This window comes from Physella acuta, unplaced genomic scaffold (assembly GCF_028476545.2).
Source record: "Physella acuta isolate Inbredline_101_S28 unplaced genomic scaffold, ASM2847654v3 ptg000148l, whole genome shotgun sequence".
NCBI lineage: Eukaryota > Metazoa > Mollusca > Gastropoda > Physidae > Physella > Physella acuta.
In genome coordinates, this window is record NW_026731667.1 from 1,114,481 (window position 1) to 1,131,664 (window position 17,184).

At 42.9% G+C, this 17,184-nt stretch overlaps 1 protein-coding gene across 2 annotated transcripts in view; it reads left to right on the forward strand.

Annotated features, from left to right (window-relative positions):
* Window positions 1–17,184, forward strand: part of LOC131935536 (neuroendocrine convertase 2) — a 71,679-nt gene that overhangs the window by 33,020 nt on the left and 21,475 nt on the right. For both annotated transcript variants that reach the window (XM_059291965.1, XM_059291966.1), the window contains exon 3: window positions 3,877–4,029. In XM_059291965.1, coding sequence (XP_059147948.1) covers window positions 3,877–4,029 — 153 coding nt within the window. The remainder of the gene's footprint in view (window positions 1–3,876; window positions 4,030–17,184) is intronic.

Here is a 17,184-nt window from a genome sequence, read left to right on the forward strand (position 1 = left end):
AATGAGAGCCACACCATAGTGAGCCAGAGATTTAAATTTTGACCAGATCGTTGATACTAGCGTGACTACATGGGGGGGGGGGGCGCTAGCGAGTGGATGGGGGCTAGCGGGTGGGGACGGGGCTAGCGGGTGGGGACGGGGCTAGCGGGTGGGGACGGGGCTAGCGGGTGGGGACGGGGCTAGCGGTTGGGGACGGGAGCTAGCGTTCCATGTCAACTTTCCCTGCCAATCTTCCCTGCCAGTATTCCCTGCTAATCTTCCCTGTCAATGTTCCCTGTAAACTTTCCTCTGTCAATGTTCTTTGTCAGTATTCTCTGTCAATGTTCCCTGTCAATGTTCCCTGCTAATGTTCCCTGCCAATGTTCCCAGTGAGCTTTCCCCAGTCAATGTTCTGTGTCAGTATTCCCTGCCAATGTTCCCTATCAATGTTCCTTGTCAACTTCCCATAACAATGATCCCCGCTAAAGTTCCATGTCAAAGTTCCCTGTCAGTGCTCCCTATCAATGTTCCCTGTCAATGTTCCCTGTCAAAGTTCCCTGGAAATGTTCCCTGCCAAAGTCCCCTGTTTGTGCCCTGTCGAATTTACCCTGCCCATGTTCCCTGCCAATGTTCCTTGCCAAATTTCCCTGTCAATGTTCCTGTCAATGTTTCCTGTCAATGTTCCCTGTCAATGTTCCATGTCAATGTTCCCTGTCAATGTTCCCTGCCAATGTTCCCTGCCAATGTTCCCGCGGCTCTATGAAAGTCTCCAACACAGCCACTCGTGCGCCGTGAGAATGATTTAACATTTGGGAAAACTGGAGTGTCAATTAGCAAATCATGATTGATCTTCTGGACCCTCCACCCCCACCCTTCTCTCTGCCTCCTACTCATTCTGTAATCAATACCCAAAGTTTGAATTTGTAAAACAACACCAGTGTGGCCAGATTTAAATATGTGTAGATAGCTAAACGTTTGTCCAGATTTAGCTAAAAGTTTGGCCAGATTTAGCTAAAAGTTGAGCCAGATTTAGATAAAAGTCTGGCCTGATTATCTAAAAGTTTTGCCAGATTTAGCTAAAAGTTTGTACAGATTTAGCTACAAGTTTGGCCAGATTTAGCTAAAAGTTTGGCCAGATTTAGCTAAAACTTTGGCCAGATTTAGCTAAAAGTTTGGCCAGATTTAGCTAAAAGTTTGGCCAGATTTAGCTAACAGTTGAGCCAGATTTAGCTAAAAGTTTGGCCAGATTTAGATAAAAGTTTGGCCTGATTTAGCTAAAAGTTTGGCCAGATTTAGCTAAAGGTTAGGCCAGATTTAAATGTGTGTTCACTGGTTGTGAGAGTGCAGTTCCTCACGTCGGTTTAAATTAATAGGACGATCTTCCTGCTTGGTTTTTTGGCGGTCGTGTGAGGGATATACCGAGTTTCGTGTTACTTTGTGTGTGTGGGGGGGGGGGGGTGGCAGTTGGAGCATGAATAAAGTGGGGTTTGATCTAGGACAATGTGGGGTTTGTTTTTGGTTTGTGTGGGGTTTGTTTTGTGTGTGTGTGGGGGGGTGTTTTCGGTCCATGTGGGGTTTGTTTGGGGTTTGTGTGGGGTTTGTGTGGGGTTTGTGTGGGTTTATGATGTGATTGTGTGGCTGTGTGTGGGGTTTGTGTGGGGTTTGTGTGGGTTTATGATGTGATTGTGTGGCTGTGTGTGGGGTTTGTGTGGGGTTTGTGTGGGTTTATGATATGATTGTGTGGCTGTGTGTGGGGTTTGTGTGGGGTTTGTGTGGGTTTATGATATGATTGTGTGGCTGTGTGTGGGGTTTGTGTGGGGTTTGTGTGGGGTTTGTGTGGGTTTATGATATGATTGTGTGGCTGTGTGTGGGGTTTGTGTGGGGTTTGTGTGGGTTTATGATATGATTGTGTGGCTGTGTGTAGGGTTTGTGCATCTGTCACGTTTAGTGTGTGGGCTATGCTGGCGTCTATCGTGCAGTATGACGAGAGAGTGTGTGTGTGTGTGTGTGCGTGTGTGTGTGTGTGTGTGTGTGTGTGTGTGCTGGCGTCTATCGTGCAGTATGACAAGAGAGTGTGTGTGTGTGTGTGTGTGTGTGCGTGTGTGTGTGTGTGTGTGTGTGTGTGTGTGCTGGCGTCTATCGTGCAGTATGACGAGAGAGTGTGTGTGTGTGTGTGTGCGTGTGTGTGTGTGTGTGTGTGTGTGTGTGTGCTGGCGTCTATCGTGCAGTATGACAAGAGAGTGCATCAGATCGATGGCATTTCCTCTAATGTGCATCGAACAGACTTGTCAGCATATTGATAGCAACTCGACACAAGATATTTAATTGATTCTATTTTTAGATCACATCCAGTGCATGTTCGTGAAGACTTGGATCCTCTACTTCTGTCCAGTAGTAAAGGAGGTTACCTCAGTAGTAGAGATGTTCTAGTGGTGATGTGACCTCAGTAGTAGAGATGTTCTAGTGGTGATGTGACCTCAGTAGTAGAGATGTTCTAGTGGTGATGTGACCTCAGTAGTAGAGATGTTCTAGTGGTGATGTGACCTCAGTAGTAGAGATGTTCTAGTGGTGATGTGACCTCAGTAGTAGAGATGTTCTAGTGGTGATGTGACCTCAGTAGTAGAGATGTTCTAGTGGTGATGTGACCTCAGTAGTAGAGATGTTCTAGTGGTGATGTGACCTCAGTAGTAGAGATGTTCTAGTGGTGATGTGACCTCAGTAGTAGAGATGTTCTAGTGGTGATGTGACCTCAGTAGTAGAGATGTTCTAGTGGTAATGTGACCTCAGTAGTAGAGATGTTCTAGTGGTGATGTGACCTCAGTAGTAGAGATGTTCTAGTGGTGATGTGACCTCAGTAGTAGAGATGTTCTAGTGGTGATGTGACCTCAGTAGTAGAGATGTTCTAGTGGTGATGTGACCTCAGTAGTAGAGATGTTCTAGTGGTGATGTGACCTCAGTAGTAGAGATGTTCTAGTGGTGATGTGACCTCAGTAGTAGAGATGTTCTAGTGGTGATGTGACCTCAGTAGTAGAGATGTTCTAGTGGTAATGTGACCTCAGTAGTAGAGATGTTCTAGTGGTGATGTGACCTCAGTAGTAGAGATGTTCTAGTGGTGATGTGACCTCAGTAGTAGAGATGTTCTAGTGGTGATGTGACCTCAGTAGTAGAGATGTTCTAGTGGTGATGTGACCTCAGTAGTAGAGATGTTCTAGTGGTGATGTTACCTCAGCAGTATAGATGTTCTAGTGGTGATGTGACCTCAGTAGTAGAGATGTTCTAGTGGTAGATGGCGGGTGAAAAAAGACATCCCGTAATTAGGGACATGCCATGAACCCTAGAGAGAGATCTTTCACTAACAACTAAAACGCTAGACTAAAACAATGGAGAGACCTTTAGAGGCCTTTCATTAATCACTAGAACCTACCTAAGTCATTTAAAACTACCAAACTAGGAGTGTCAGTCAGTCATGATTTGAAAAAGTAGCTAATGGCTACCTTTTGTGTGAAGATGTAGCTAATGGCTACCTTTTGTTTGAAGATGTAGCTAATGGCTACCTTTTGTTTGAAGATGTAGCTAATGGCTACCTTTTGTTTGAAGATGTAGCTAATGGCTACCTTTTGTTTGAAGATGTAGCTAATGGCTACCTTTTGTTTGAAGATGTAGCTAATGGCTACCTTTTGTTTGAAGATGTAGCTAATGGCTACCTTTTGTTTGAAGATGTAGCTAATGGCTACCTTTTGTTTGAAGATGTAGCTAATGGCTACCTTTTGTTTGAAGATGTAGCTAATGGCTACCTTTTGTTTGAAGATGTAGCTAATGGCTACCTTTTGTTTGAAGATGTAGCTAATGGCTACCTTTTGTTTGAAGATGTAGCTAATGGCTACCTTTTGTGTGCAGGTACGCTCAGCCTTCCAGCAGTCGGGCTACGTGAGGGTCAAGCGAGGCTACAAGGACGCCGAGAAAGTTCTGACCACCAACAAGCAGCACATCAGTCTCAAGGCCAAACCTCAGCTGCCCAATGATCCGGACTTTGACAAGCAGTGGTACTTGGTGAGTAAACTTTGTGGTCATGGTACTGGGGCCTACAAATTATGGTACTTGACAGCCAACCTTAGGTCCTACACAAACCTGAATCAGCCAACCTAAGGTCCTACACAAACCTGAATCAGCCAACCTTAGGTCCCACACAAACCTGAATCAGCCAACCTTAGGTCCTACACAAACCTGAATCAGCCAACTTTAGGTCCTACACAAACCTGAATCAGCCAACCTTAGGTCCTACAAAAACCTGAATCAGCCATTCTTGAGTTGTTCAAATGTTGTGGACAAGACTTCAATAATCCATTTGCTAATCAAGATGGCGAATTCTATTAATTAGTATTTGTTAGCTCTAATTAATGAATATTTTTAGCTCTAATTTTTTTTTTTACCCGCTGAAAGGTTTTTTGTTAAAATAGCTTCATTTGAGCATGGTGACGTCATAATTTCTTTGTTTACAAATGAGTTTGCCAAACAACACAGCTAATTTCCCGTCCGTCGAGTCCCTGGTGCAGCCCCTCTTGATTCAATGCTGGGCGGGGGTCTCTAGGGCAAAGTTCCTAGCAAGAACATCTCCTACAGTACATCAACTGCTCAGACGAATCCCTAACTAAAGATAAACTGGACAAATCTCCAACTGGACAAACTGGACAAATCCCTAACTAAAGACAAACTGGACAAATCCCTAAATGGACAAAGTGGACAAATCCCTAACTAAAGACAAACTGGACAAATCTCCAACTGGACAAACTGGACAAATCCCTAACTAAAGACAAACTGGACAAATCCCTAAATGGACAAAGTGGACAAATCCCTAACTCCAACCAAACTGGACAAATCCCTAACTCTAGACAAACTGGACACATCCCTAACTCCAGACAAACTAGACAAATCCCTAACTCCAGACAAACTTGAATCTTCTTCAATAGACAAGTATCGGCTGTTTCGTCAATTTAACGACTCGAGGTTTTCAGAATTTAATCAGACTATCGGATTGAGTGACACATAGAAGGTGTCTGTTACATTTAGTAACAAACTGGTCTGTAGGTGTATGTCAGGTTTACTGACACACTGGTGGTGTCTGCCACATTTACTCACACACTGACAGTGTCTGCCACATTTACTGACACACTGACAGTGTCTGCCACATTTACTGACACACTGACAGTGTCTGCCACATTTACTGACACACTGACAGTGTCTGCCACATTTACTGACAGACTTTCACTGAGTGACAGAATAAAACTTGTCTTTAGTCCTGGATGAGAAAGTGTCGGCGCCATCTTGTGAGCTCGTGTAGCCGCCATCTTGCAGGCAAGCAAAAGGTCAAAGAGCAAAATTGAAAGATTCGATCAACTACGTCACTGATGCAATGCCAGATGTTGTTAAAGACAGCTCGGATCAATAAATATCGATTTCTTTATTTCACAATCTCTGACTACAGCCATTGTTTGCACAATCTCTGACACAATCTCTGACACAATCTCTGACACAATCTCTGACTACAGCCATTGTTTGCACAATCTCTGACACAATCTCTGGCACAATCTCTGACACAATCTCTGACACAATCTCTGACTACAGCCATTGTTTGCACAATCTCTGACACAATCTCTGACACAATCTCTGACACAATCTCTGACTACAGCCATTGTTTGCACAATCTCTGACACAATCTCTGGCACAATCTCTGACACAATCTCTGACACAATCTCTGACTACAGCCATTGTTTGCACAATCTCTGACACAATCTCTGACACAATCTCTGACACAATCTCTAACACAATCTCTGACTACAGCCATTGTTTGCACAATCTCTGACACAATCTCTGACTACAGCCATTGTTTGCACAATATCTGACACAATCTCTGACACAATCTCTGACTACAGCCATTGTTTGCACAATCTCTGACAAAATCTCTGACACAATCTCTGACACAATCTCTGACACAACCTCTGACACAATCTCTGACACAATCTCTGACTACAGCCATTGTTTGCACAATCTCTGACACAACCTCTGACACAATCTCTAACACAATCTCTGACACAATCTCTGACACAATCTCTGACACAACCTCTGAAACAATCTCTGACACAATCTCTGACACAATCTCTGACTACAGCCATTGTTTGCACAATCTCTGACACAACCTCTGACACAATCTCTAACACAATCTCTGACACAATCTCTGACACAATCTCTGACACAACCTCTGACACAATCTCTGACGCAATCTCTGACACATTATCTGACACAATCTCTAACACAATCTCTGACTACAGCCATTGTTTGCACAATCTCTGATGCAATCTCTGACACAATCTCTGACACAATCTCTGACACAACCTCTGACACAATCTCTGACACAATCTCTGACACAATCTCTGACACAATCTCTGACACAATCTTTGACTACAGCCATTGTTTGTACAATCTCTGACACAATCTCTTGCACAATCTCTGACACAATCTCTGACACAATCTCTGACACAATCTCTGACACAATCTCTGACACAATCTCTAACACAATTTCTGACTACAGCCATTGTTTGCACAATCTCTGACACAATCTCTGACACAATCTCTGACTACAGCCATTGTTTGCACAATCTCTGACAAAATCTCTGACACAATCTCTGACACAATCTCTAACACAATCTCTGACTACAGCCATTGTTTGCACAATCTCTGACACAATCTCTGGCTACAGCCATTGTTTGCACAATATCTGACACAATCTCTGACACAATCTCTGACTACAGCCATTGTTTGCACAATCTCTGACAAAATCTCTGACACAATCTCTGACACAATCTCTGACACAACCTCTGACACAATCTCTGACACAATCTCTGACTACAGCCATTGTTTGCACAATCTCTGACACAACCTCTGACACAATCTCTAACACAATCTCTGACACAATCTCTGACACTATCTCTGACACAACCTCTGACACAATCTCTGACGCAATCTCTGACACATTATCTGACACAATCTCTAACACAATCTCTGACTACAGCCATTGTTTGCACAATCTCTGATGCAATCTCTGACACAATCTCTGACACAATCTCTGACACAACCTCTGACACAATCTCTGACACAATCTCTGACACAATCTCTGACACAATCTTTGACTACAGCCATTGTTTGTACAATCTCTGACACAATCTCTTGCACAATCTCTGACACAATCTCTGACACAATCTCTGACACAATCTATGACACAATCTATGACACAATCGCTGACACAATCTCTGACACAATTTCTGACTACAGCCATTGTTTGCACAATCTCTGACACAATCTCTGACACAATCTCTGACTACAGCCATTGTTTGCACAATCTCTGACAAAATCTCTGACACAATCTCTGACACAATCTCTGACACAACCTCTGACACAATCTCTGACACAATCTCTGACTACAGCCATTGTTTGCGCAATCTCTGACACAACCTCTGACACAATCTCTGACACAATCTCTGACACAATCTCTGACACAACCTCTGACACAATCTCTGACGCAATCTCTGACACAATCTCTGACACAATCTCTAACACAATCTCTGACTACAGCCATTGTTTACACAATCTCTGATGCAATCTCTGACACAATATCTGACACAATCTCTGACACAACCTCTGACACAATCTCTGACACAATCTCTGACACAATCTCTGACACAATCTCTGACACAATCTCTGACACAATCTTTGACTACAGCCATTGTTTGCACAATCTCTGACACAATCTCTTGCACAATCTTTGACACAATCTCTGACACAATCTCTGACACAATCTCTGACACAATCTCTGACACAATCTCTGACACAATCTCTAATACAATCTCTGACTACAGCCATTGTTTGCACAATCTCTGACGCAATCTCTGACACAATCTCTAACACAATCTCTGACACAATCTCTGACACAAACTCTGATACAATCTCTGACACAATCTCTGACACAATCTCTGACACAATCTCTTGCACAACCTCTGACACAATCTCTGACACAATCTCTGACACAATCTCTGACACAATTTCTGACACAACCTCTGACACAATCTCTGACACAATCTCTGACACAATCTCTGACACAACCTCTGGCTACAGCCATTGTTTACACAATCTTTGTGACAGGTCACACAATTCTGTGAACGACTGCTCGTCACGGGGTGTGACGTCACGTGTCTTACTCTGACGTGTGTAACAAAAGACCCGCAACTCTGTTGACACAGATCAAGTTCCAACAATTCGGCTCGCAAATTGGTTGATTGTCTGCCCCGCTCCGATATCTTCCACTCTATTGCCAGTCTATGGCTCCTGCTGTCCGTTTGGTCAATTCCTTCTCTTAGGGAGAAGATGTCAAATTGGTCAACACTTTCTCTTAGGGAGAAGATAGCAAATCGGTCAACACACTTTCTCTTAGTAAGAAGAAATCAAATTGGTCAACACTTTCTCTTAGGGAGAAGAAATCAAATTGGTCAACACACTTTCTCTTAGGGAGAAGATAGCAAATTGGTCAACACTTTCTCTTAGGGAGAAGATAGCAAATCGGTCAACACTTTCTCTTAGTAAGAAGAAATCAAATTGGTCAACACTTTCTCTTAGGGAGAAGAAATCAAATTGGTCAACACTTTCTCTTAGGGAGAAGAAATCAAATTGGTCAACACACTTTCTCTTAGGGAGAAGATAGCAAATTGGTCAACACTTTCTCATCGGGAGAAGATAGCAAATCGGTCAACACTTTCTCTTAGTAAGAAGAAATCAAATTGGTCAACACTTTCTCTTAGGGAGAAGATAGCAAATCGGTCAACACACTTTCTCTTAGGGAGAAGATGTCAAATTGGTCAACACTTTCTCTTAGGGAGAAGATAGCAAATCGGTCAACACACTTTCTCTTAGGGAGAAGATAGCTAATTGGTCAATTCCTTCTTTTAGGGAGTAGATTTCAAATTGGTCAACACTTTCTCTTAGGGAGAAGATAGCAAATTGGTCAACACTTTCTCTTAGGGAGAAGATAGCAAATTGGTCAACACACTTTCTCTTAGGGAGAAGATAGCAAATTGGTCAACATTTTTCTCAGGGAGAGAGAATCAATTAGGTCAACACTTTCGTCTTAACTTCTGCCACCAAACACATTGCTGTATGTAGTGACGACATGACAAGATGTAAATGTACTAAAGATGGCACCGGTCACCATCTTCCTCTATCTTTTGTTGCAGTTACACGCAAACATTCGACTGGAGATCAAATAATCTAATCCTCCAAAACGTCAGTGCATCCCCCCTCACCATATCCACCACTCCCCCCTCACCATACCCCCCCCCCCACTCCTCCCTCACCATATCCCTCCCTCCACCAATATTTTGCCATGAAATATTTCATCAAAGTAAACACGGGTCTAAAACGACGGCAACTGTCGCTCTACAATCTGAAGTAGCATCAAACAAATGGGGTAAACTTTGCCCAGTTTCAGACCTTTTGCTAATGTGTCTCTCTGTCTCTCTCTCTCTCTCTCTCTCTGTCTCTCTCTCTCTTGTATGGGCTTTTTGTTTTGTTTGGTTTGTCTTTCTCTGTTTCTGTTTCTCTTTTATCTGTCTCTTGTCTCTCTCTGTTTCTCCTATGTCTGTCTATTTTCTGTCTTCGGCCTTATCGTTGTACTTTTATGTCTGTCTTTACACACAGCCTTAATATTTCAGCTTAGTCTTCCTTTTATTCTCTTTATATTTTTATTGGCATCATTCTAATGTTGGTGCGGGTTTCAGAACTACATTGTAAGTTATTTTTGTGTTTAAGCACAGTCGTCAACACCTCCCATTGTGACAACAACACCTCCCATTGTGACAACAACAACACCTCCCATTGTGACGACAACAACAACAACACCTCCTATTGTGACAACAACAACACCTCCCATTGTGACAACAACACCTCCCATTGTGACAACAACAACACCTCCCATTGTGACAACAACAACAGCACCTCCCATTGTGACAACAACAACAACAACACCTCCCATTGTGACAACAACAACAGCACCTCCCATTGTGACAACAACAACAACAACACCTCCCATTGTGACAACAAAAACAACACCTCCCATTGTGACAACAACAACACCTCCCATTGTGACAACAACGACAACACCTCCCATTGTTACAACAACAACACCTCCCATTGTGACAACAACACCTCCCATTGTGACAACAACAACAACACCTCCCATTGTGACAACAACAACACCTCCCATTGTGACAACAACAACAACACCTCCCATTGTTACAACAACAACACCTCCCATTGTGACAACAACACCTCCCATTGTGACAACAACAAAAACACCTCCCATTGTGACAACAACAACACCTCCCATTGTGACAACAACAACAACACCTCCCATTGTGACAACAACAACACCTCCCATTGTGACAACAACAACACCTCCCATTGTGACTACAACACCTCCCATTGTGACAACAACACCTCTCATTGTGACAACAACAACAACACCTCCCATTGTGACAACAACAACAACACCTCCCACTGTGACAACAACAACAACACCTCCCATTGTGACAACAACAACACCTCCCATTGTGTCAAAAACAACAACACCTCCCACTGTGACAACAAAAACAACACCTCCCATCGTGACAACAACACCTCCCATTGTGACAACAACAACACCTCCCATTGTGACAACAACAACACCTCTCATTGTGACAACAACAACAACAGCTCCCATTGTTACAACAACAACAACACCTCCCATTGTGACAACAACACCTCCCATTGTGACAACAACAAAAACACCTCCCATTGTGACAACAACAACACTTCCCATTGTGACAACAACAACAACACCTCCCATTGTGACAACAACAACACCTCCCATTGTGACAACAACAACACCTCCCATTGTGACTACAACACCTCCCATTGTGACTACAACACCTCCCATTGTGACAACAACAACAACACCTCTCATTGTGACAACAACAACAACACCTCCCATTGTGACAACAACAACAACACCTCCCACTGTGACAACAACAACAACACCTCCCATTGTGACAACAACAACACCTCCCATTGTGTCAAAAACAACAACACCTCCCATTGTGACAACAACAACACCTCTCATTGTGACAACAACAACAACACCTCCCATTGTTACAACAACAACAACACCTCCCATTGTGACTACAACACCTCCCATTGTGACAACAACAACACCTCCCATTGTGACAACAGCACCTCTCATTGTGACAATAACAACACCTCCCATTGTGACAACAACACCTCCCATTGTGACAACAACAACACCTCCCATTGTGACAACAACAACACCTCCCATTGTGACAACAACACCTCCCATTGTGACAACAACAACAACACCTCCCATTGTGACAACAACACCTCCCATTGTGACAACAACAACACCTCCCATTGTGACAACAACAACACCTCCCATTGTGACAACAACAACAACACCTCCCATTGTGACAACAACAACAACACCTCCCATTGTGACAACAACAACACCTCCCATTGTGACAACAACAACACCTCCCATTGTGACAACAACAACAACACCTCCCATTGTGACAACAACAACAACACCTCCCATTGTGACAACAACAACAACACCTCCCACTGTGACAACAACAACAACACCTCCCATTGTGACAACAACAACACCTCCCATTGTGACAACAACAACACCTCCCATTGTGACTACAACACCTCCCATTGTGACTACAACACCTCCCATTGTGACAACAACAACACCTCTCATTGTGACAACAACAACAACACCTCCCATTGTGACAACAACAACAACACCTCCCACTGTGACAACAACAACAACACCTCCCATTGTGACAACAACAACACCTCCCATTGTGACAACAACAACAACACCTCCCACTGTGACAACAAAAACAACACCTCCCATCGTGACAACAACACCTCCCATTGTGACAACAACAACACCTCCCATTGTGACAACAACAACACCTCTCATTGTGACAACAACAACAACACCTCCCATTGTGACAACAACAACAACACCTCCCATTGTGACTACAACACCTCCCATTGTGACAACAACAACAACACCTCCCATTTTGACAACAGCACCTCTCATTGTGACAACAACAACACCTCCCATTGTGACAACAACACCTCCCATTGTGACAACAACAACACCTCCCATTGTGACAACAACAACACCTCCCATTGTGACAACAACAACACCTCCCATTGTGACAACAACAACAACACCTCCCATTGTGACAACAACACCTCCCATTGTGACAACAACAACACCTCCCATTGTGGCAACAACAACACCTCTCATTGTGACAACAACAACAACACCTCCCATTGTGACAACAACAACAACACCTCCCATTGTGACAACAAAAACAACACCTCCCAATGTGACAACAACAACACCTCCCATTGTGACAACAACAACACCTCCCATTGTGACAACAACAACAACACCTCCCATTGTGACAACAACAACAACACCTCCCATTGTGACAACAACAACACCTCCCATTGTGACAACAACAACACCTCCCATTGTGACAACAACAACAACACCTCCCATTGTGACAACAACAACACCTCCCATTGTGACAACAACAACACCTCCCATTGTGACTACAACACCTCCCATTGTGACTACAACACCTCCCATTGTGACAACAACAACACCTCTCATTGTGACAACAACAACAACACCTCCCATTGTGACAACAACAACAACACCTCCCATTGTGACTACAACACCTCCCATTGTGACAACAACAACACCTCCCATTGTGACAACAGCACCTCTCATTGTGACAACAACAACAACACCTCCCATTGTGACAACAACACCTCCCATTGTGACAACAACAACACCTCCCATTGTGACAACAACAACACCTCCCATTGTGACAACAACAACAACACCTCCCACTGTGACAACAAAAACAACACCTCCCATCGTGACAACAACAACACCTCCCATTGTGACAACAACAACACCTCCCATTGTGACAACAACACCTCCCATTGTGACAACAACAACACCTCCCATTGTGACAACAACAACACCTCTCATTGTGACAACAAAAACAACACCTCCCATTGTGACAACAACAACAACACCTCCCATTGTGACAACAACAACAACACCTCCCATTGTGACAACAACAACACCTCCCATTGTGACAACAACAACAACACCTCCCATTGTGACAACAACAACACCTCTCATTATGACAACAACAACACCCCCCCCCCATCTTGCAGCCCGCCAACCCTACACCCATCCCACACAACAAGCCAGCTGGCTCACCGAGCGAGGATCGAACAAAAGGTCTAATGACAGTGAGGTGTACGACTGACAGTCAATGGCCGACTAATGGAAAGATTGCATTACGCTGACATTGTCATCAGCGGGTCTGGCTTTGTCCAGAAAGCTGACATTCTTCATGTGCAGAGCTGCCAGGATTTTGGCTGTCAGCCACCGCGACCCACCCTGCATCCCCCACTCTCTCCAGTATCCCCCGCCCTCCCCCCCCCCCCCATCCCCCGCCTGCGGGAAAAGCTTTTAAAATCTCCACCATCCACTTTGTTTAAGGGCGCCAGACCTCTCTTGTAGCGCGACCAGCAGATCTTGCTAGACTTAGGCTCATCTGTCGTCTGTCAGAGATATAACTACTATATCTGTCATCTGTCAAAGATATTACCACTACATCTGTCATCTGTCATCTGACATAGATATAACAAATATATGTCATCTGTCATCTGACATAGATATAACCACTACATCTGTCATCTGACAAAGATATAACCACTATATCTGTCATGTGTCATCTGACATAGATATAACCACTATATCTGTCATCTATCATCTGACAAAGGTATAGGCACTTCATCTGTCATCTGACAAAGATATAACCACTGCATCTGTCATCTGTCAGAGATATAACCACTGCATCTGTCATCTGACAAAGGTATAAGCACTGCATCTGTCATCTGACAAAGGTATAAGCACTTCATCTGTCATCTGACAAAGATATAACCACTGCATCTGTCATCTGTCAGAGATATAACCACTGCATCTGTCATCTGACAAAGGTATAAGCACTGCATCTGTCATCTGACAAAGGTATAAGCACTGCATCTGTCATCTGACAAAATTATAAGCACTTCATCTGTAATGTGACAGAGATATAAGCACTCCATACGTCACTATAAGACGTACAACTAAATATGTAAATACTTTGTCTTTAAATATGCACACACTACGAACGTCTTTCAAGTAAAAAACCACCGTACGCCCTAAGAATGTAAATAAGAAAATGTCTGAGCACTTGAGCACGCCAGCGAAGAACAAATTGGACGCGGTGACGTGCAGCCTGCCAAAACATTCCAGACATCTCGCCGTGTCCGGCCTGAGAGCCCAGTTCCAGAGCTCGTCTTCTGCCCGTCCCAGGGGCGGATCTTCTCCCCGGCTGAGGGCGCCACAGCAAATAGAAACTGACGCCCGACGTTAGGAGATGGCCCTGCTCTACTTTAGGGGCCATCTTCCCATTCTAAGCCAGTTAGCTCCATCAGACGCTCACAGGGAGCTTAACTTTCCACACGGTCACGCGAGCTAAGTATCCCACCCAGGCCCATGAGCTAAATTACCCCACCTTGCTCAATGAGTTAAATTATTCCACCCAGGTCTATGAGCTAAATTTTACCACCTTGGACCTTGAGCTAAAATAGGTGAACGGAAAAAAAAAGTCCCAGGGAAAAAAAAAAGTCACACTTTTTGTTAGGATGAAATACTTTTTATAATCTATGTCTAAAGTACGGAAGAAGTACTTGATGTGATCTAAAGTACCGTTGAAGTACTTGATGTGATCTAAAGTACCGATGAAGTACTTGATGTGATCTAAAGTACCGATGAAGTACTTGATGTGATCTAAAGTACCGATGAAGTACTTGATGTGATCTAAAGTACCGATGAAGTACTTGATGTGATCTATGTCTAAAGTACCGATGAAGTACTTGATGTGATCTAAAGTACCGATGAAGTACTTGATGTGATCTTAAGTACCGATGAAGTTCTTGATGTGATCTATGTCTAAAGTACCGATGAAGTACTTGATGTGATCTAAAGTACCGATGAAGTACTTGATGTGATCTAAAGTACCGATAAAGTACTTGATGTGATCTATGTCCTAAGTACCGATGAAGTACTTGATGTGATCTATGTCTAAAGTACCGATGAAGTACTTGATGTGATCTATGTCTAAAGTACCGATGAAGTACTTGTTGTGATCTAAAGTACCGATGAAGTACTTGGTGTGATCTATGTCTAAAGTACCGATGAAGTACTTGTTATGATATATGTCTAAAGTACCGATGAAGTACTTGATGTGATCTAAAGTACCGATGAAGTACTTGATGTGATCTAAAGTACCGATGAAGTACTTGATGTGATCTAGCTAAAGTACTGATGAAGTACTTGGTGTGATCTATGTCTAAAGTACCGATGAAGTACTTGATATGATCTATGTCTAAAGTACCGATGAAGTACTTGATATGATCTATGTCTAAAGTACCGATGAAGTACTTGATGTGATCTAAAGTACCGATGAAGTACTTGATGTGATCTAAAGTACCGATGAAGTACTTGATGTGATCTAAAGTACTGATGAAGTACTTGGTGTGATCTATGTCTAAAGTACCGATGAAGTACTTGATATGATCTATGTCTAAAGTACCGATGAAGTACTTGATATGATCTATGTCTAAAGTACCGATGAAGTACTTGTTGTGATCTAAAGTACCGATGAAGTACTTGATATGATCTATGTCTAAAGTTCCGATGAAGTACTTGTTGTGATCTAAAGTACCGATGAAGTACTTGTTGTGATCTAAAGTACCGATGAAGTACTTGTTGTGATCTAAAGTACCGATGAAGTACTTGATGTGATCTAAACCCAGAGCTGCCTATAGCAGCCATGTTTGTTGTTGGCCAGGAGGAGACAACTGGCGATCAATTATTCAGATAACATTGGCCAGAAAAAAATTCTGGAAATGGGGGGCGGTCCATCAGTTCTGAGATTGGCTGCCTGATATTCCTGTCATCCGGATGACAAAGCCTGGCTTTAGATTTTACGCTTCACTGATCTCCGACAGAAGATATAGAAACCTCGATCTCTCGAATTTGGAGACAATTTTTTACATCAGAGATTTGATTTGGTATCGCTGACTGAGCGGGCTCAATACATTGGTGCTTTCATGAAGCTTCACAATAATTATTCATTCAGAATAAATGGCTAATCAAGTTAACTACGGTAAGCTGAGTAATAAAACTATTGTTAAAATACTTTTTTTCATATCGGCACTGAGGTCTGTGTATCTGACTTAGTCGGTCTTCTAATTCCATGTAGTTGGCATTGGACCATAAACCTAACCTGATTATAGGAGACAAAAACAACAACAGAAAACAGTCGCAGGAAAAAGTCACAAATGCTTGTCAGCATGGAATTAACATACTATTAATTAACTTTAATGATTTTTTTTTAAATATTGCATAGGTTGTATATATATATATATATATATATATATATATATATATATATATATATATATATATATATATATATATATATATATATATATATATATATATATATATATATATATATATATAAAGCAAAGTGGTCAGGTGACCGATAGGGCACTTCCCGGCGCCACGGGCGCGTCGAATTTGGCAGGATCCTGCCTTGGGTAGATAGAACACTAGGGCCCGTGCCGGTTGGCCGAAAAGTTCAGGAAGAGGGGGTCAAAACTGACCTCGACTGACCGGCGCCTTATATGAGGTATATAACGAAAAAACTTTTGCCGAACGACCCCCTTGATATTTTGTGAGGTGGTAGAAGAACGCCTAGGTGTGTCATAAAAAACTCGGCATATCTCGGAAAACTTCGTTAAGTGGTCAAAACTGACCAGTAGTATTTCCTTATATAATCTTTGTATTTTATGGGGAAAACAGACACCACACGACAACATCCAGTCTGGCACCACACGACAAACAGAGGGTTTAGGGCACTTATGGTCTGCACATCGGGCTAATTTTTTGCA